A 21172-nucleotide genomic window follows, 5' to 3' on the forward strand; every position below is an offset into this window, starting at 1 on the left:
TGTATGTCGGAAAACACGGTATGTATTTCACACTAAAAAATATAATTTGAACGCATTTGCGATGCATCTGGCTACATATCGCGACACATATTGCTATACTGTATGGCATGCCAGTGTTTCGCGGCGCACCTTTTCAGAATCACTGGTATATGAAGAGGTTGCATAGCTAAGTGGTTCATCTACATATATAGATGTACAGGAACAAATTGCTACATAAATATTTCAGATAGAAAGAAATTTATTTATTTATCTTTATAATTCTACAATATCGTTGGTGAGGATTATCAGACTGTGTACAGTGCCGGACAAAAGATCTTACTGTCCTTAATTGCATCCTTTCTGCCCTGAATTCCATTTTGTTTCTGGGATCCGCAAAAGAAGTAGCAGTTTAACACGGAGTTCGAGATAACCGATTGTCTCCTTCTCCAATATTTGAGGCTCTATCGCACCTTTCTACTTTCTATATCGGCTGCCAAAAAGGTTGGATCTCTCTTAGGGCTGAGAGCATCTTGTACCTTTATAAGGCCATCATTCGACCATGTTTTCGTCTTTGGCTGGAGCCTCCTCTGGGAGCCTTAATTTTCTTGATCGAATTCAGAATTGAATTCGTAACTCGAATTAGATCTTCTTTGGATCATCGTCGAGATATATCTTCGTTGTATATTTTCTATAAGAATTTTCATGCTCAGATGAACTTAATGCTCGATTACCTTCAGTCAAGAAGGTGTCAGATCAGAAACGAGTGTCCGGTTTCTCTTCCCAAGCACATCATTTCTCTGTTGAGCTTCGTGTTAATTTTTCTTCTAAAAATCTCTTCGTGTCTTTTTCTTCTAATAATTTCTTTCCTTAAATAACTGTTCTCTGGAACTCGTTACCATCGTTTTGCTTCCCCCTGGTCATTATTATCCAGTCATTCAGTAGGCGGCGAGCCGGCAGGAACGTTAACACGCCGGACGAAATGCTAAGCGGCATTTCGTCTGCTGCTACGTTCTGAGGTCAAATTCCGCCGAGGTCGACTTTGCCTTTCATCCTTTCGGGGTCGATAAATTAAGCACCAGTTACGCACTGGGGTCGATATAATCGACTTAATCCGTTTGTCTGTCCTTGTTTGTCCCCTCTGTGTGTAGCGCCTTGTGGGCAGTAAAGAAATTGGAATTCCGTCTGTCTTTACGTTCTGAGTTCAAATTCCGCCGAGGTCGACCTTGCCTCTCATCCTTTCGAGGTCGATAAATTAAGTACCAGTTATCGACTGGCCTCCTCCCATAAGATTTAGGGCCTTGTGCCTGGAGTAGAAAAGAATATCCAGTCATTCAATCTCTCTGTCAGTCAATACTTTTTGAATTTGTAGGCACCTTCTTTTCTCTCTTCAGAGTTTCTACAGTAACCTCAAGCCTTGTTTAGGACAGAATCTTATAAAAAATATCCATAGTGTAATACCATTAAATAACACGTATGATACAGAATAATAGTTGAGGTGCAATGGCCCAGTGGTTATGGCAGCGGACTCGCGGTCGTAGGATCGCGGTTTCGATTCCCAGACCGGGCATTGTGAGTGTTTATTGAGCGAAAACACTTAAAGCTCCACGAGGCTCCGGTAGGGGATGGTGGTGAACCCTGATGTACTCTTTCACCACAACTTTCTCTCACTCTTTCTTCCTGTTTCTGTTGTATCTGTATTTCAAAGGAGCCAGCCTCGTCACAATCTGTGTCACGCTGAATCTCTCCGAGAACTACAGAATAATAACAAAGAATATAAAAAGCAATCAAACTCTCTTGATTTATTTAAGGTAAATATTATTTGATGTAAAAAAGGTGACGAGTTGGCGGAACTGTTAGTACGCCGGGCAAACATTTCTTTATGTTCTTAGTTCAAATTCTACCGAGGTCGATTATTTTTGTGTTTATGGGATCGGTAGTATGAACACTGAAGTCGATGTAATCGACCTACCCAATTCCTAAACATTGCTGGTTTCGTGCCAAAACTTGAGAGCAATATTATTTAATTAATTTAAGGACGGCTGATTAGCAGGCTCATTAGATCGCCTGACAAACTACTTCTGTATCTTGGCCTAATTCCTAATGCTTTTGCCTTTTAATTACACTCCGTACTTTACGATCTGAGTCCAAAGTCTGGTGTGGTCAACTTAGCTTTTACATCATTTACCCTTTTCTTTTGGTGGTATGGTGGTGAGTAGAGGTCGATAAAATATAGTCCCAATCTAATGGTGAACTTGATATAATTCACTCTAGCCCTACACCAAATTTGTGGTCTGGTGCCAATGTTAGTTGAAAATATTATTAATTAGAATATAATAATTAAGACGTAATTATGATAAAAGAGGATGAACATGGCCTAGTGGTTAGAGCAGCAGACTCGCGGTCGAGGGATCGCGGGTTCGAATCTCAGACCGGGCTATGTGTGTGTTTATGGGCGAAACACCTAGGCTCCACACGGCTCCGGCTGAAGGTAATGGCGAACTTCTGTTGATTTTTCGCCACAACTTTCTCTCACTCGTCCAGGTGGGGAACCTATACGCCAAGGAAACCGAGAAACCGGCCCTTATGAGCCAAGCGTGGCTCGAGAAGGAACAAACATTGCTCATGTAATCATCATCATCACCACCACTTTTTATCACAGACTGTCAAACGCCTTGAAAAAAGATCGGGATCGGTGCCGTTCCTCCCCTGACTAACTCATGAATAATAATAATAATAATAATCCATTCTACTATAGGCACAAGGCCTGAAATTTTGGGGGAGGGGACTAGTCGATTACACCGATCCCAGCGTTTCAATTTACCGACACCGAAGGATAAAAGGCCAAAGTTGACCATGGCGGAATTTAATGGTTTCAAATTTTGCCCCAATGGTAGCAGTTTTAGGGGAGGGGATGAGTAGATTACATCGTCTCCTCTCCAGTTTGAACTGGTACTTATTTCATCGATCCCGAAAGGATTAAAGACAAAGTCGACCTCGGCGGAATTTTTTGAACTCAGAACGTAGTGACAGGCGAAAAACCGCTGAACATTTCGTCCAGCGCGCTAACGCTTCTACCAGCTCGCCACCTTGACTACTACTACTACTACTACTACTACTCTACTACTACTACTACTACTACTACTACTACTACTGCTACTACTAAAATAAATGCCCTGATGCAGTGCCAGGCATTGGCTCTTATGGCTGTTGTACTATCATGTACATTGTTTTGTCTTGGTATAAAAGATGGACTACAGCAAATATTCTGCTCAATACCACAGATTTGCTTACCAGTAGTTTGACCTTAACCAGCTAACCATGTCCCTTAGAGGCTGACGATAGGTGTATCTCTGGTCATAAGCAGAAGTAGTGGGGGAGCATCATAGCCGTGTGTTGAGAGGATTTTCTTTGGGGTTTTGATAATTCACCGTTGGAAACAGATGTTTCATTCAACATCTTAAACAACCCTTATTCAGGGATCTTTTGGGCGGAATGGGCTACCCAACCTGAAGAAAATTCTAACTGGGCCCCACCTGCAAGGTCATGCGCTGTTAATCTTGATATGAGATCACCATGTCGCGCACATATGGTTGTGATGCATGTGCTTAGTGTACTCTTATCAGATGGGTAGTCATGATGGGTATACTGGGCGTCGTATATTTGTACCCCAGTGTCACTTTGATGGCATGCACTGCTCTCTCACTCAATAATAATAAATGTCCTGAGGCAATACCACGCACTGGTTCTCATGGTTTTTGATCTTAACAGATTGGAAATGTTATCATGTTCATTGTTTTGTCTTGGTTTAAAAAATGGGCTGCAGTAAATATTCTGCTCAATACCACAGATTTGCTTGTCAGTTGCTTGATCTTAACACGTTGAGCAGACCCTTAGTGGATGACGACATGTGCATCTCTGATCATGGGCAGGAGTAGTGGGGGAGCATCATAGGCATGTGTTAAGAGAAATTCTTTGGGGTTTGAATAATTCATCTCTGGAAACATGGGTTTTTCATTCAACATCCTTAAACAACCCTCATTCAAGGACATTTTGAGCGGGATGGGATACTCAACCTGAAGAAAATTCTAACTGGTCCCCACCTGCAAAATCATGCGCTGTTTATCTTGATATATGTCGCGTACATATGGTTGTGATGCATGTGCCTCTTGTACCCTTATCAGACGCGTAGTCATGAGGGGTATACTGGGCTTCGTATATTTGTGCTCCAGCGTCACTTTGATGGCGTGCGCTACTATTACACTCAACAACAGCAACAACAACAAAAGAGAAACGATAAAAGTTCGTGTAACGCACGTACCTTGCAGGTTGTGTTGAAACTCAAAAACGGCGGTACGACTCGCAAGAAACATTTTCCGATTTGGTTTTTGGTGTCTCTTACGTAAACTGTATCTCTGTCGGTACAGCAGTCATTGCTGAAAATAGACAGAAAATGAAGTGAGACATCTGAAGAAAGATATATCTAGGAAGATTTCCGAAAATTATCGATTAAATACACTCATATACACATACATTACAATACAATACAATACATGCATACATACATACGTACATACAATACATGCATACATACATTATCTATCTATCTATCTATCCATCCATCCATCCATTCATCGATCCATCGATCCATCTATCTATCTATCTATCTATCTATCTATCTATCTATCTATCTATCTATCTATCTATCTATCTATCTAATAGTATTTCTCTCTTGTCAACTATTCCTTGAAGAAGGACTCTCTCCGAAACGTTGGATTTTCCACTTTCAACGGCATGTTCACTCTACTGATTTTGTTGATTCTAGTAAATTGCCAACGCAGACCAACATCGGTATCTCTGGAGTCTGTTTGATCGCATGTGTATATATATATATATATATATATATATATATATATATATATATATATATATATATATATACGCACAAAATTAAGAGGAATGACCACTAAAGTGGACACCCTATTTGCTAAATATAGACGTCAAATCGTCATTACCACGAAGAAGGTGTTCTCAAGAAAAAATCTCAGCAAAACGCTAAAATACAAAAATGAGCAAGACAAATGAAAATATACGAAATAAATAACTATTTCTTTATTTCCCACAAGGGTCTAAACACGGAGGGGACAAACAAGGACAGACAAACGGATTAAGTCGATTATATCGACCCCAGTGCGTAACTGGTACTTAATTTATCGACCCCGAAAGGATGAAAGGCAAAGTCGACCTCGGCGGAATTTGAACTCAGAACGTAGCGGCAGACGAAATACGGCTACGCATTTCGCCCGACGTGCTAACGTTTCTGCCAGCTCGCCGCCTTATATACGAAATAAATAACGATTATCTATATACCATTGGTTTCACTTGTTAATATCTATGTATATAAACACGCAGATATGGTGGATTGGATCTGAAGTCTTCGAATTAGCTTTCTCCTTCTTGATTTTGAGAAGCCTAATTTCCCAAGATTGATACTTAGGCAGTGTGTTACATATCCCCATATCCCAGGACTCCAATAATTACAGTTATAAACCCAAACTTGTAATCTGGATAGAGTAACTGCAGATTTCTCAATAGTTCAGCATAAGTATTCTCTTTTTCACTGATCTTCAGCTTTATGTTAACATCCGCAGGGTAGCTAATTTCCACAACTGTGCACAATCCCAAATCCTTATATCAGGTCTGTTGTGCTTACATTTTATTGAGGTCTTCACTGGTACATTCCACCAGCATTCCCTTTTATTATGAGGGGCTATGGATTCTATCATATGGTGGGTTCTGATTTCTCTGTCCTCGGGATTATCCTTCTGATTACAACGTCTTGTAGATAATACGGTGATGACATTTTCGGACAACTGTTTATGATGTGGGTGATATCTTCAGTGTGAACTCCACAAAGTCTGCATAGGTTGTCACATTTGACTGTTTTTCATGTATTTCTATTCTTTTTGTCCATGGTTGATATTTCCTGTTCCTGGATTGCAAACGCATATCCTTCAAAGTGGGAGGTAGTAATCCAGCTTTTGGCCCATGATAAACTGTTTTGATAATCGATGTTACTATCATTACGGAGCTTTCAAAGAATATGCGACTTTCGCTTCGAATGTGTGTATGTATGTATGTATGTATGTATGTATGTATGTATGTATGTATGTATGTATGTATGTATGTATGTGTGTGGTATGTATGTATGTATGTATGTATGTATGTATGTATGTAGGAATGTACGTAAGTAGATAGGTAGGTCGGTCAGTCGGTTGCTAGGTAGATATCTCTCTATCTCTAGATTGTTCCGTACACTTTACACACACACACACACACACACACACACAGATATATACACACGCACCTCACTACGTATATATATTCTATGGGCTTCATACACTCAAACTTTCTCTTGCTCTCTCTCTCTTTTGCTTTCTCTTTCTCTTGCTCTCTCTGTCTTGCTCTCTCTCTCTCTCTCTCTCTCTCTCTCTCTCTCGCACACACGCACAAGCATTTGTAAAATAAATTTGCTATTTTCATCTGATTTCCCTACCCATGTCGTTTGAGTCTCATAATATATTTAATAATAAAAGAGATAATTAAAGACAGATGTAGTATCTATAAGAAAAGTCGTGGGATGTCGCCTTGTAAAGTGAAGTGTTTTTCATGACGATCATGTATTTTCTACAGAGGAATACAAATCGCGATTCTAGAGGCCATCAGTAGAATCCCTAGCACCAATTTTATAGCTCATACAGTGCAAATTATGTAGTGAACCTAAAGCAAATGATGCTGAATATCTAGGGCATATCATGTAGTTGAACTAGAGCAAGTCGTGTAGCGTATCTACAAATATTTATGTTATGTGGTTATATTGTGTCTCTAGATCATGTAGTGCATCTAAGATAAATCATGTGTCTTTAGGGAGATTTACGGTGTGTATAGAGACGTTTATCAGTGGGAATCCGTTTCTGTTTCCACCTCTCGCATTCACAGCAACAGTTCAAGCCAGAAATATAATTAAACATGTTAATTGAAACATACTCTCTTTTACTCTTTTACTCTTTTACTTGTTTCAGTCATTCGACTGCGGCCATGCTGGAGCACCGCCTTTAGTCGAGCAAATCGACCCCGGGACTTATTCTTTGTAAGCCCAGTACTTATTCTATCGGTCTATTTTGCCGAACCGCTAAGCTACGGGGACGTAAACACACCAGCATCAGTTGTCAAGCAATGCTAGGGGGACAAACACAGACACACAAACACACACATATACACATATATACATATATACGACAGGCTTCTTTCAGTTTCCGTCTACCAAATCCACTCACAAGGCATTGGTCAGCCCGGGGCTATAGCAGAAGACACTTGCTCAAGATGCCACGCAGTGGGACTGAACCCGGAACCATGTGGTTGGTTAGCAAGCTACTTACCACATAGCCACTCCTCCTACTCATGACAAATGTTATGATAAATATTTTAGTCAACAGCAGGGGATTTTTACGACAACGGCTGTATGTATACATACAACAAAACTTCCCTATACTTCCCAAAACTAGAAATAATTAAATGTTACTCTTAGCCTGAATTAGAACCTCAATGAAAGACAATTATGTATATCAATATGTCAGGCTGAGTAAAAAGCAAGCAACGTTTTGAAACATGAACTTCATCACAATATATTTCAACAATGCGGAAATTTTATTCATCAAGTAGGCGTAGGAGTGGGTGTGTGGTAAGTGGCTTGCTTACCAACCACATGGTTCCGGGTTCACTTCCACTGTGTGGCATCTTGGGCAAGTGTCTTCTACCATAGCCTCGGGCCGACCAAAGCCTTGTGAGTAGATTTGGTAGACGGAAACTGAAAGAAGGCCGTCGTATATACGTATATATATGCATGTATGTGTGTATATGTTTTTGTGTCTGTGTTTGTCCCCCTCAACATCACTTGACAACCGATGCGGGCGTGTTTACGTCCCCGTAACTTAGCGGATCGGCATAAGAGACCGATAGAATAAGTACTAGGCTTCCAAAGAATACGTAAACACACCAGCATCGGATGTCAAGCAATGTGGGGGGAGACAAACACAGACACACGAACATACACACACACACACACCACACACACACACACAGATATATACACACGCACCTCACTACGTATATATATTCTATGGGCTTCATACACTCAAACTTTCTCTTGCTCTCTCTCTCTTTTGCTTTCTCTTTCTCTTGCTCTCTCTGTCTTGCTCTCTCTCTCTCTCTCTCTCTCTCTCTCGCACACACGCACAAGCATTTGTAAAATAAATTTGCTATTTTCATCTGATTTCCCTACCCATGTCGTTTGAGTCTCATAATATATTTAATAATAAAAGAGATAATTAAAGACAGATGTAGTATCTATAAGAAAAGTCGTGGGATGTCGCCTTGTAAAGTGAAGTGTTTTTCATGACGATCATGTATTTTCTACAGAGGAATACAAATCGCGATTCTAGAGGCCATCAGTAGAATCCCTAGCACCAATTTTATAGCTCATACAGTGCAAATTATGTAGTGAACCTAAAGCAAATGATGCTGAATATCTAGGGCATATCATGTAGTTGAACTAGAGCAAGTCGTGTAGCGTATCTACAAATATTTATGTTATGTGGTTATATTGTGTCTCTAGATCATGTAGTGCATCTAAGATAAATCATGTGTCTTTAGGGAGATTTACGGTGTGTATAGAGACGTTTATCAGTGGGAATCCGTTTGTTTCCACCTCTCGCATTCACAGCAACAGTTCAAGCCAGAAATATAATTAAACATGTTAATTGAAACATACTCTCTTTTACTCTTTTACTCTTTTACTTGTTTCAGTCATTCGACTGCGGCCATGCTGGAGCACCGCCTTTAGTCGAGCAAATCGACCCCGGGACTTATTCTTTGTAAGCCCAGTACTTATTCTATCGGTCTATTTTGCCGAACCGCTAAGTTACGGGGACGTAAGCACGCCAGCATCAGTTGTCAAGCAATGCTAGGGGGACAAACACAGACACACAAACACACACATATACACATATATACATATATACGACAGGCTTCTTTCAGTTTCCGTCTACCAAATCCACTCACAAGGCATTGGTCAGCCCGGGGCTATAGCAGAAGACACTTGCTCAAGATGCCACGCAGTGGGACTGAACCCGGAACCATGTGGTTGGTTAGCAAGCTACTTACCACATAGCCACTCCTCCTACTCATGACAAATGTTATGATAAATATTTTAGTCAACAGCAGGGGATTTTTACGACAACGGCTGTATGTATACATACAACAAAACTTCCCTATACTTCCCAAAACTAGAAATAATTAAATGTTACTCTTAGCCTGAATTAGAACCTCAATGAAAGACAATTATGTATATCAATATGTCAGGCTGAGTAAAAAGCAAGCAACGTTTTGAAACATGAACTTCATCACAATATATTTCAACAATGCGGAAATTTTATTCATCAAGTAGGCGTAGGAGTGGGTGTGTGGTAAGTGGCTTGCTTACCAACCACATGGTTCCGGGTTCACTTCCACTGTGTGGCATCTTGGGCAAGTGTCTTCTACCATAGCCTCGGGCCGACCAAAGCCTTGTGAGTAGATTTGGTAGACGGAAACTGAAAGAAGGCCGTCGTATATACGTATATATATGCATGTATGTGTGTATATGTTTTTGTGTCTGTGTTTGTCCCCCTCAACATCACTTGACAACCGATGCGGGCGTGTTTACGTCCCCGTAACTTAGCGGATCGGCATAAGAGACCGATAGAATAAGTACTAGGCTTCCAAAGAATACGTAAACACACCAGCATCGGATGTCAAGCAATGTGGGGGGAGACAAACACAGACACACGAACATACACACACACACACACACACACACACACATATATATATACATATATACGACGGGCTTCTTTCAGTTTCCGTCTACCAAATCCACTCACAAGGCTTTTGTCGGCCCGCGGCTATAGTAGAAGACACTTGCCCAAGGTGCCACGCAGTGGGAAATGACCCGGAACCATGTGGTTGGTAAGCAAGCTACTTACCACACAGCGACTCCTGCGCCTAGAAAAATCCAAACCTCTGCAAAAATCCAGTACAAGTTTTTCATGGTTCAAAACGTTGCTTACTTTTTACTCAACCTGGTATATTATAAATCAATCAACAAGACCACCATAAACTAAGAAAACAGAAACCCTTTAACGAGTTCAACCTTTTGAGAATGAAGGGGATCTTAGAACAACGACATCACAAGATAGAAAAGATGTACAAACAACATTGCCAGCATATATTCACATCATCAGCTGCCTATTTGAGCAGAGCACTTCATTTTACGTTGCTCCAGTCCACTCAGCTGGCAAAAATGAGTAAGGTTGGGAATATATACACCACTGAAACCGGGAAACCGGCCCTCATGAGTCTGGTATGGCTCAAAAAGGAAACAAGAGATAGATAGATAGATAGATAGATAGTCCGACAGACAGATAGATAGATAGATAGATAGATAGATAGATAGATAGATAGATAGATAGATAGAAAGATAGACAGCCAGATAGATAGGTAGATAGGCAGACAGACAGACAGATAGATAGACTGACAGACAGATAGATAGATAGATAGATAGATAGATAGATAATAGATAGATAGATAGAAAGATAGACAGACAGATAGATAGGTAGATAGGCAGACAGACAGACAGATAGATAGATAGATAGATATATAGATAGATAGATAGATAGATAGAGATATATATATATAGAGAGAGAGATCCCCTGCCTATGTACATACATACATACACATACACACAGACCTGGCACTCCGTCGGTCACGAAGACGAGTGTTCCAGTTGATCCAATCAACGGAATAGCCTGTTCGTGAAATTATCGTGCAAGTGGCCGAGCACTCCACAGACACGTGTACCCTTAACGTAGTTCTCAGGGAGAACCAGCGTGATATAGAGTGTGACAAAGCTGCCCCTTTGAAATACAGGTACTACTCATTTTTGCCAGCAGGGTGGACTGGAGCAACGTGAAATAAAGTGCCTCGCTCAAGGACACAATGCGCCGCCGGCAATTGAACCCACAACCCTATGATCGCGAGCCGAATACGCTAACCAATAAGCCACGTGCATTCACAAAGACACACGCACACGCACGCACGCGCAGACACACACATGCTTGTGTGTACTTACCTGATATTAGCTCTGTATGCTACTACACCGGAGGATATAATTTGATGCGACGATAAATTTGATGACATGGAAGAAACCATATTTACAATAGGTGAAAAGTCGCTGCTGGCTTCTGCATTGATTACAGCAGACCACCGATGTCTGCAGCAGCTGAAGTCTTCAAAACTCTTAATGCACTCTTCGGTTGAACTGACTGGGATTTCGAAGTCACACCTTGGAGGATTCTGTTTCACTGGAGGTTTCTGAAACGAAACGGATACGCAGGACACAATAAGAAATATCGGATCTTTTCACTTTGACCGGCAGATTTAAAAAATAATTTCTTTGTAACCAAACACTTTTAAACTTCGTATACTGGTAGAATGTGTTACATAAAAAATCTTTTTCTCTTGGATTTCTTGAGAAAATCCTGTAGTTTGTAAGTTATTTGTTGTTAAATTTCTTGCATTTCGGCAATTTCAACCAATCAATGACGTCTATTGAGGTGAATACAATTTCTGCTGTTGTTTGCCAACAGATTCAACAAGATACACGTATCTATGTAAAAGGTTGTATATCTGAGAATGTATATATATATAAAAAAACAAGGACTTACTATGATTTCTCTCTTTTCAAGGATTGTGGTTTCAACCGTGTCATACTGAGTAGATGTACGTGTATCGCCACCTTCTATTTCAGATGTGATCGTTATAACTCTAGAAATACATAAAATAATAATAATAATAATAATAATAATAATAATAATAATATAATAATAATAATAATAATAATAACAGCAACAAGAATATTCTTTTCTAATCTAGGCACAAGGCTCGAAATTTTTGGGGAGTGGGGCAGTCTATTACATCGATCCCAGTGCGTAACTGATACTTAATTTATCGACCCCGAAAGATGAAATTCCTTGGCGGAATTCGAACTCAGAACGTAGCGACAGACAAAATTCCACTGAACAGTTCATCCGGCGTTCTAACGATTCTGCCAGCTCACCGTTTTAACAACAGCAACAACAACAATAACAACTGCAGCAGCAATAACAACAATAAACATCTGGTGAGATATTAAAAAAGAAAAATCGAGATTTGAACAACTTACACATTTTTTCCAATAGCGTCCCTCATCCTCACATTGAAATGTCCAGTAATATTTTGTCCGGAGCCCAAAGTGTACCTCTGTTTACTGTTGGTTACTGTATACTCAAGGGCCTCGCTCATAAACACCAGTATTCGTTCTGTTCTGCTACCCTCGTTGCTAACCATAAATTTCACTTGTAAGTTCATTCTTGGATGTGAAATAACTGAAAAAAAGACATTTATAGGAATTACACGTAAGAATATTTTTAGGACGTGCTCGCAGTATGTGCACAATTAAATTAGAAGGTGAACTTCCGACTGGGATTAGTTTAGTTTAGCTATTCAATAATTTGAATAACAAACGAAATACAGAGATGCTCTATCGTCAGCTCCTCAGGCAAAGGCGACAGAATGGAGAAAGAACTTATGTATGCATCTCTCTCATTGTGTGTATATATATAAATATACCGTACGATACAAACAAGACAAAGATATTCTTTTTAGAATACAAAATTGCCGCTAGAGCAGGAGAAATACTTAGTAAATAACCCTTACAAGGCAGAAAAAAATTGTCTACAAACAACCATAGAACGCGAACCTGCATCCCCCAAGATTTCGTCTGAGTACTTTACCATTAAGCTAAACTCCCCGCTGACAAATTTGACGCCGATTTAGATGCTAAATAGCTACACGAACAGCACGTGTGTATAAACATAAACATAGTTGTTTTTATTACAAGCGTCGAAATGTGTATTGTACGATATAAACAAGAAGACATTTTTCGTATGCATGTTTGTTTGATTATATTTATACACGCGTGTTCAATAAGCTATTTAGCATCTAAACTGGTGGATGAAATTGTCTGCGGACAGTTTAGTTTAACGGTAAAACACTCAGCCGGAGTCTTGGAAGATGTGGGTCTGAGTCCCACAGCAGTTAGTTGACAAATTTTTCCGCCTTGCAAGGGTAAATTACCCAGTATTTCTGCTGTTCTAACGGTAATTCTGCATTCGGAAGAAAAAAAATCTTCTTCTTTGTATCGTACAATACACATTTCGACGCTTCTAATAACAACAAATGTTAATTTGTTTATATCTATACACACTGACACACACACAGACACACACACACATATACACATGTATACATGCATATACATACATACATACATACATACATACATACATATATATATATATATATATATATATATATTATATATATATATATATATATATATATATATATATATATATATATACATATACATATATAACAAATGAGAGAAAGAGAAAACGTGATTAATAAAGAATCTCGTGAATTCTGTTTTCTCGTATATATTATATCCTCGACGGACCCGAAGGAATACCTGAAGTAAATCCTGTGGACCTTATATGCATACTGTTGATGACATCAGGTAACCGAAGACAGTAAACATGCATGTATGCATATTAGTATTTAATAACAGTTTGATTCGGCTCCATGCAATTCAAATTTTCGTAGGCTCATCAGCTCCTCAGGCAAAGGCGACAGAATGGAGAAAATATATTAAATACTAATATATGCACTTCTATCAAATGTGTTGAGTGCCACTTTCGTTTGTCCAGGCACTTGTATATGTGTCTACTGTCTATTGGTGTCAGGTAATGCTGAATAAGTGCTATAGACAAACCATAGTTAAGTTCCAGATTCGGTAATATTGCGAATAAAGTGTTCAACGTTGGTTCTATGTCAGCGTGTGTATATATGAATTTTTTGCGTAATGAGATAAAAAAACCAAGGCTGTATAGATATTAGAGCATTTATAGATAGAAGGTCTTACAGCTATTTCCAGGATATTAATTAATAATATCCCTTCATCGAAACTAACTATGACTTAAGTTTTCCTCTCACACCGTCTTCAATGAAGGGATATTATTAATTAATATATTATTATTAATTAATATCCTTCTATCTATAAATGCTCTAATATCTATACAGCCTTGGTTTTTCATCTCATTACGCAAAAAATTCATATATATATACACACACAAGAGTTAATGATTGGAGCAGATAAGATCCAGGCTACACATGTTTCATACAGAGCCGGACCTCAGCGGTTCCGATCGCTATGAAACATTTGTAGTCCGGAACTTCCTACACCTTGATCCCTGGATCTTATATGTGTGTGTGTGCATGCACGCGCGCGTGTGTCTATGTCTGTGTGTGTGCATGCACGCGTGTGTGTGTCTATGTCTGTGTGTGTATTACGTGTGTAAGTGTATGTCTATGTGTGTTACTTGAGAAACGCAATAGACAGTAGACACACCGAATAGCAACAGAGTAAAGACTAAACTTAGAATAACATATATGCTGATACATAAATACATACATTCATACATACATACATAAATACAGACAGATATACATACACATGCATTTCATGTATATAAATGTATAGAAATACGTATGTGTGTGTGTGTGTGCGCGTCCTTGTATTTACGCGTGTGTTTATATGACTACCAAATCAAAGCCCATAGTAATTTCCACGATTTTTGCTATAAATGAAGCAAACACTTACGTTTATATATTTGTTTTGCAAGATTCTTGATGTGAAATCGTGTGTTGAAACATATGTTGTTGTATTTAGGAATGGTCATTTTGCCAGTTTAGCCAATAAAAACACACGCACTATAATAATATATATGCAAAAACTATTGCACGCTGTTGTTTTACTCACCTGGAATTGGAGTCACTTCCAACTTCATGCTTGACGGAATATACGGTATGAATTTCGTACGTGTAAACGTATTTCCATTCTTATCTCTTCCTTTGATTCCAATATAGAAAGTCTAAATAGAAGAGAAGAAACAACAGATAAAGAACATCAATAAAAGATCATATCCGTTTTGATAAGTTAAATAATGGCCCCACCCGTTGATATAAACCTACTAAAAGGGTAAACAAGACACCTTGGTTCGTAAAGATCGCGTTGTATTCCTCGTTGTTGGTTAGTTCGAGATCAATCTAGCTTGAGTAGATTCATGATCTAGAAGAATCTAGCCATGAGCATCCCGTCTTTTTAAGCACAAGGCCGACTGTGTTGGGGGCAGTGAGCTAGCCGATACTTATTTCTTTACTACCCACAAGGGGCAAAACACAGAGAGGACAAACAAGGACAGACAAACGAATTAAGTCGATTATATCGACCCCAGTGTGTAACTGGTACGTTATTTATCGAACCCGAAATGATGAACGGCAAAGTTGACCCCGGCGGAATTTGAACTCAGAACGTAACGGCAGACGAAATACCTATTTCTTTACTACCCACAAGGGGCTAAACACAGACGGGACAAACAAGGACAGACAAACGGATTAAGTCGATTATATCGACCCCAGTGCGTAACTAGTACTTAGTTAATCGACCCCGAAAGGAGGAAAGGCAAAGTCGATCTCGGCGGAATTTGAACTCAGAACGTAACGGCAGACGAAATACCGCTGAGCATTTCGCCCGGCGTGCTAACGTTTCTGCCAGCTCGCCGCCTTCTCACCCGTTTATATAAACCTACTAAAAGGATAAACACGATACCTTGTTACGGATTGTTGGTACTGGTGTTGGTGTTATTAGTTATGGGTCTGTGTATGTATGTACGTAGGTATATATGTATGTATGTGTCTGTGTGCGTGCAAGAGTAGATGAGCGTGGGTGTGTAAGTATATGTTTGTAAGTATGTATATACTCTTTACTCTTTTACTTGTTTCAGTCATTTGACTGCGGCCATGCTGGAGCACCGCCTTTAGTCGAGCAAATCGACCCCCAGGACTTATTCTTTGGAAGCCTAGTACTTATTCTACCGGTTCCTTTTGCCGAGCACTAAGTTACGGGGACGTAAACACACCAGCATCGGTTGTCAAGCGATATTGGGGGGGACAAACAGACACACAAACAAATACACGCACACACACATATATACATATGCATATATACGACGGGCTTCTTTCAGTTTCTGTCTACAAAATCCACTCACAAGGCTTTGGTCAGCCCGAGGCTATAGTAGGAGCCACTTGCCCAAGGTGCCGCGCAGTGGGACTGAACCCGGAACCATGTGGTTGGTAAGCAAGCTACTTACCACACAGCCACTCCTGCGCCTATATACGGACGGTAACCACTTAGAAGTTTCGGATTGTTGGATGTACACACAGCCATAATATACATACACATACACACACAGACACGCATACACACACACACACACACACACACACACACACCACACACACACACACACACAAACACACACAAACACACACACATACACACATATATGCACGTGTATATGTTCAGTATTGTCACATGGTTAAGAAGTTCGTTATGCAACCTTGATCACCCGAGTTCGGTCCCGTTGCATGGCATCTGGGGAAAGTGAACCTAATCTCGAACGAGACGGTTTTCTGTTCGAAGCCCGCGAAACTTTAAGTCTCAGGAAGCCGAACCACACAGTTCTAAATTATAATACATGTAATTCCTAATAATAATACATATAGCGGATCTTTTCGGTTTGAACGGCAGTTTTTTTCTAGCGGTGTCATATGAAATTGTCACCCATTATCATGACCTCAGAATCGCTCTATTGCATTTCAATGTCTTTTAAGGTTAGGGTTAGTTAGGGTTAGTTTGGGTTAGGGGTAGGGGGAAGGGTATCTTTTTTTCTTCACAAATGTAAATAAACCCAATCTGTTTCTTAAACGAGGGACATATACATACGGTACAGAATGCTTTTTAACTCAATAGACGTCATTGATTGGTTGAAATTGCAGAAATTGAAGAAAAAACAACAACAAATATCTTACAAACTATAGAATTTTCTCAATAAAGCCAAGAGAAAAAGATGTTTTATAAACACACTCTAGCAGTATACGAAGTTTAACATTTTTTAGTTACCTATAAATTATGTTAAAAACTGCCGTTCAAACCGAAAAGATGCCAATGAACTTCCCATATGACTGTATGTATGTATAACATATTCACATAATTCAACTCACCGTTTTCGGAATAGCGAACTTTCCTTTGAAGCTTTGGTTTCTGCGATGTTTGCCTTGTTTCAGGTTGGATTTCAAAAGAATGTTACCGTATTTATCGAATAAGATTATCTCGTCCAGTTTATCGATCAGTTTAACTTTGGGAATTCTCACTTGTGCCGTGATCTTCGTCCCTAGAAGTGTAAAAGAAAGAAGCAGAAAATAAACGCTTTAATAGCGAAATGGTATCAAAGAATCAACAACTTTGTTCTGGGACTAACAATACTTCTGGGAGCGTTGGTAACTTTCGGCTTTTGTTCAGGTGTTGTTAATGGTGATAGTAGCGGTGGTGATGGAGGAACGATAAATATTTATCTACAAATACCATGTCTTGCTTTTGTTTGGCCTTCACTTACGGTTCCGTACTTTCTGGTTTCAAATCTCACCGAGGCCGAGTTTGCCTTATATCCTTTCAAGGGTTGATAAAATAAAGTGCATGCCAAGTTCTGGGGTCAATGCTGACAATTTCTTCCCTAACCTTAAAAACGCTGACCTTGCTTTTCAACCATATAGTTCCGGGTTCTATCCCACTGCGTGGCACCGTGGACATATGTATGTATACGTATATATGTATGTATGTATGTATGTATGTATGTATGTATGTATGTATGTATGTATGTATGTATGTATGTATGTATGTATCTCTCTCTCTATCTATATGTATACACTATGTATATACTATCGTAGCTAGAGTGTATGCCGCCTGGGGCGTCCCTTAGCTTGCCGTCCTCGGGATCCCAACAACATAATATTGCCTAGTGCAGACCATAAAAGAGCAGCCCTCCACCCTCTCCAGCTACGCTAGTATATTATATATGTGTGTGTCGTGTTTACGTTTATCCCCACCATATATATAATATATATATATATATATATATATATATATATATATTTCTATATATATATATATATATATCTTTTATCCTCCACCGTATGTACACACAGACATGACAGAAGTAAATAGACATGATATAAAACATCGTTTTATGTTTGTTCTAACTTGTAAAGGTTTATATATATATTTTATCAATCGACATTTCTATGTTTCAGTTCTATATGCGACTGTTTAATCACGCCATGTACAAAAGAAGCTTTGCAGCTGTCTGAATTTCAAAGAGGCCGTATTCTGGGTCATTTTGAAGGTGGAATCCCGTTTTCTACAGTTGAAAGAGGGATTGTGCAATTCACCAGAGAGGGGAAGGAGTCCACATCACCTCGCCCAGGTTGACTAGGGTCCTTTGGCAGTACCTTTCTCTTTGTTAAGAGATGTGTGGCGGATAATTCATAGCAGATCAAGTTGGTATCAATCCCAGAACAGCTATCAGGTATCTCCTCAAACTTGGTTGCTATGGCAGAGCAGCAAGAAGGAAGCTTCTTCGACCAGCCAATATCAAGTGGAGAGAAGATTGAGCCAATAAGGTGGTGGAACGGCCACTAGCATTTTGGGATACTGTCGTATTCTCTGATGAGTCCAGATTTGTTGTATTTTCTGACAGTAGTCGAGTGTGAGTCTGGAGACTCTGTGATCAAGAATTTTATGTGAAGAGATTGCAGCCAACAATGAAACATGGCAGTTATTCTGTAATGGTCTGGGGAGCAATTTGGAGCAATGCTCAACCAGAGCTGGTGGAGAGTGAGGGAAATATAAACTCAGAGAAATAGATGTCCATATTGTAGAAAGGACTCCTTCCAATCTGCTCAAGTGGTGAAATGATTGAAGAAGACTCTTTATTTATGGAAGATGGGGCTCCTTGTCACACGGCTAAAATGATGCAAGATTTGTTGGAAGAGAATGCCATTAAAAAGCTTCCATGGCCAAGCAAGTCACCAGAAATGAACCCTATTGAACACCTCTGGGGCATAATGGACAGGGCACTTCATAAAAAGAGTAACAAAGTATCTTTAAAGCCAGATCTTTTGAGATTATTGCATCAAACTTGGCAAGAGAATATTCGCCATCTGATCAATTAGCATGCCTTATATGGTCCTTGCAATGAAAAATGCAAAGGGCATGCCTACTAAATATTAAATATTCACATTATAACAATTAATGAATAATTTGAATGTATAATTTCAGATTTAAATAAATTTAAATGATTATAAGGGTGTCTACTTACTCCATATCTCTTTTATTCTTTTACTTGTTTCAGTCTTTTGACTGCGGCCATGCTGGAGCACCACCTTTAATCGAGCAACTCGACCCCGGGACTTATTCTTCGTAAGCCCAGTACTTATTCTATCGGTCTCTTTTACCGAACCGTTAAGTGACGGGGACATAAACACACTAGCATCGGTTATCAAGCAATGCTAGGGGGACAAACACAGACACACAAACATACACGCACACACACACACACACACACATATATATCTGGCCGAAATCAGATCGCCATGTTGGTTCGTTAGTTACTGCACGCATTTTTTTTCTCTCCTTCTTTCTGTGTTTTTTTCTCTCTGTGTATCTTTCTGTTGAAGAGCGTAGGCTCGAAACGTTAAAGACTTGTTTTATTTATATTTCCTGAGCGCCATACTAATACAATTGTTTATTTGTTTCCCACCTGCCTTCGTCTTTTGTCTATTTTCATAAAGCTTCCCGTTATATATATATATATATATATATATAATATATATATATATATATATATATATATAATATATATATATATATTATATATATATATATATACATATACACGACGGGCTTCTTTCAGTTTCCGTTACCAAATCCACCCACAAGGCCTTGGCCGGCCCGAGGCTATCGTAGAAGACACTTGCCAAAGGTGCCACGCAGTGGGACTGAACCCGGAAACATGTGGTTGATAAGCAAGCTACTTACCACAAGCCACTCCTGCGCCTATGTACGTACGTACGTATGTATGTACACACAACCATAATATACATACACAGACACACACAGACACGCATACACAAACACACACACATGCACACACACAAACACGCAAGCTACTTACCACACAGCCACTCCATATATATATATATAATATATATATAAACTATTTACCTGCAATTGGCCGACCAGAAATCTCAAATTTCACGCCATCTTCGTTGTCATAGAGGTTCACTGAGAAGTCGACTTCACTCTGGGCAATGACTTTCACAAGCCACCGTTTCGGCTTCTGCTCGTTAGTTGTCCGTTCCAACGTCCATTTTCCGATTTGGGGTTTCTGAAATTACAATCATATATAGCTGCTATTTTTCTTTTTTTAAAAAGTTGTTGTTGTTGTTGTTGTTGTTGTATACCTTTTATATCCATGTCTACCGACTGGCCTGTTCTCGTATTGTGTGTGTATCTATCTATCTATCTATCTATCTATCTATCTATCTATCTATCTATCTATCTATCTATCTGTCTATCTATCTGTCTGTCTATCTATCTGTCTGTCTGTTCGTCCGTCTGTCTGTCTCTCAATCAATCAATCAATCAATCAATCAATCAATCAATCAGTCAATCTATCTATCTATCTATCTATCTATCTATCTATCTATCTATCTATCTATCTATATCGCCCGGCAATGGGCCGAGAGGAAACTGTCCCTAAAAGGTCGGGCGGAGGTGGCGAACACGTACATCGCGTCCGTCATCTACTACCGCCTGACCGTCGTACCTTGTCCCGACCCTACCATCACCAAACTACAACGCATTCTCTTTCGCTTCTTGTGGAAAGGATGCGTCCCGATGGTCAGGCGATCCATTTGCTGTCAACACCCGTTAAAAGGAGGGCTGGGCATGCCGTGGTTGATGATGCGCAGACACGCGCTGAGACTGCGACATCTCTGGTCTATGTAGACGACGGTGAACAGGTGTGGTCGCCGTTTGTGA

At 39.6% G+C, this 21172-nt stretch overlaps 1 protein-coding gene across 2 annotated transcripts in view; it reads right to left on the minus strand.

The window, feature by feature from the left end:
• Positions 1-21172, minus strand: part of LOC115216967 (von Willebrand factor A domain-containing protein 7) — a 53887-nt gene that overhangs the window by 1082 nt on the left and 31633 nt on the right. For both annotated transcript variants that reach the window (XM_029786441.2, XM_029786440.2), the window contains exons 11-17: positions 20354-20516; positions 17296-17465; positions 14993-15104; positions 12296-12497; positions 11799-11898; positions 11204-11445; positions 4298-4412 (exon numbers count right to left, since the gene is read on the minus strand). In XM_029786441.2, the coding sequence (XP_029642301.1) occupies positions 4298-4412; positions 11204-11445; positions 11799-11898; positions 12296-12497; positions 14993-15104; positions 17296-17465; positions 20354-20516 (1104 nt within the window). The remainder of the gene's footprint in view (positions 1-4297; positions 4413-11203; positions 11446-11798; positions 11899-12295; positions 12498-14992; positions 15105-17295; positions 17466-20353; positions 20517-21172) is intronic.

This window comes from Octopus sinensis, linkage group LG11, assembly GCF_006345805.1.
Source record: "Octopus sinensis linkage group LG11, ASM634580v1, whole genome shotgun sequence".
NCBI lineage: Eukaryota > Metazoa > Mollusca > Cephalopoda > Octopoda > Octopodidae > Octopus > Octopus sinensis.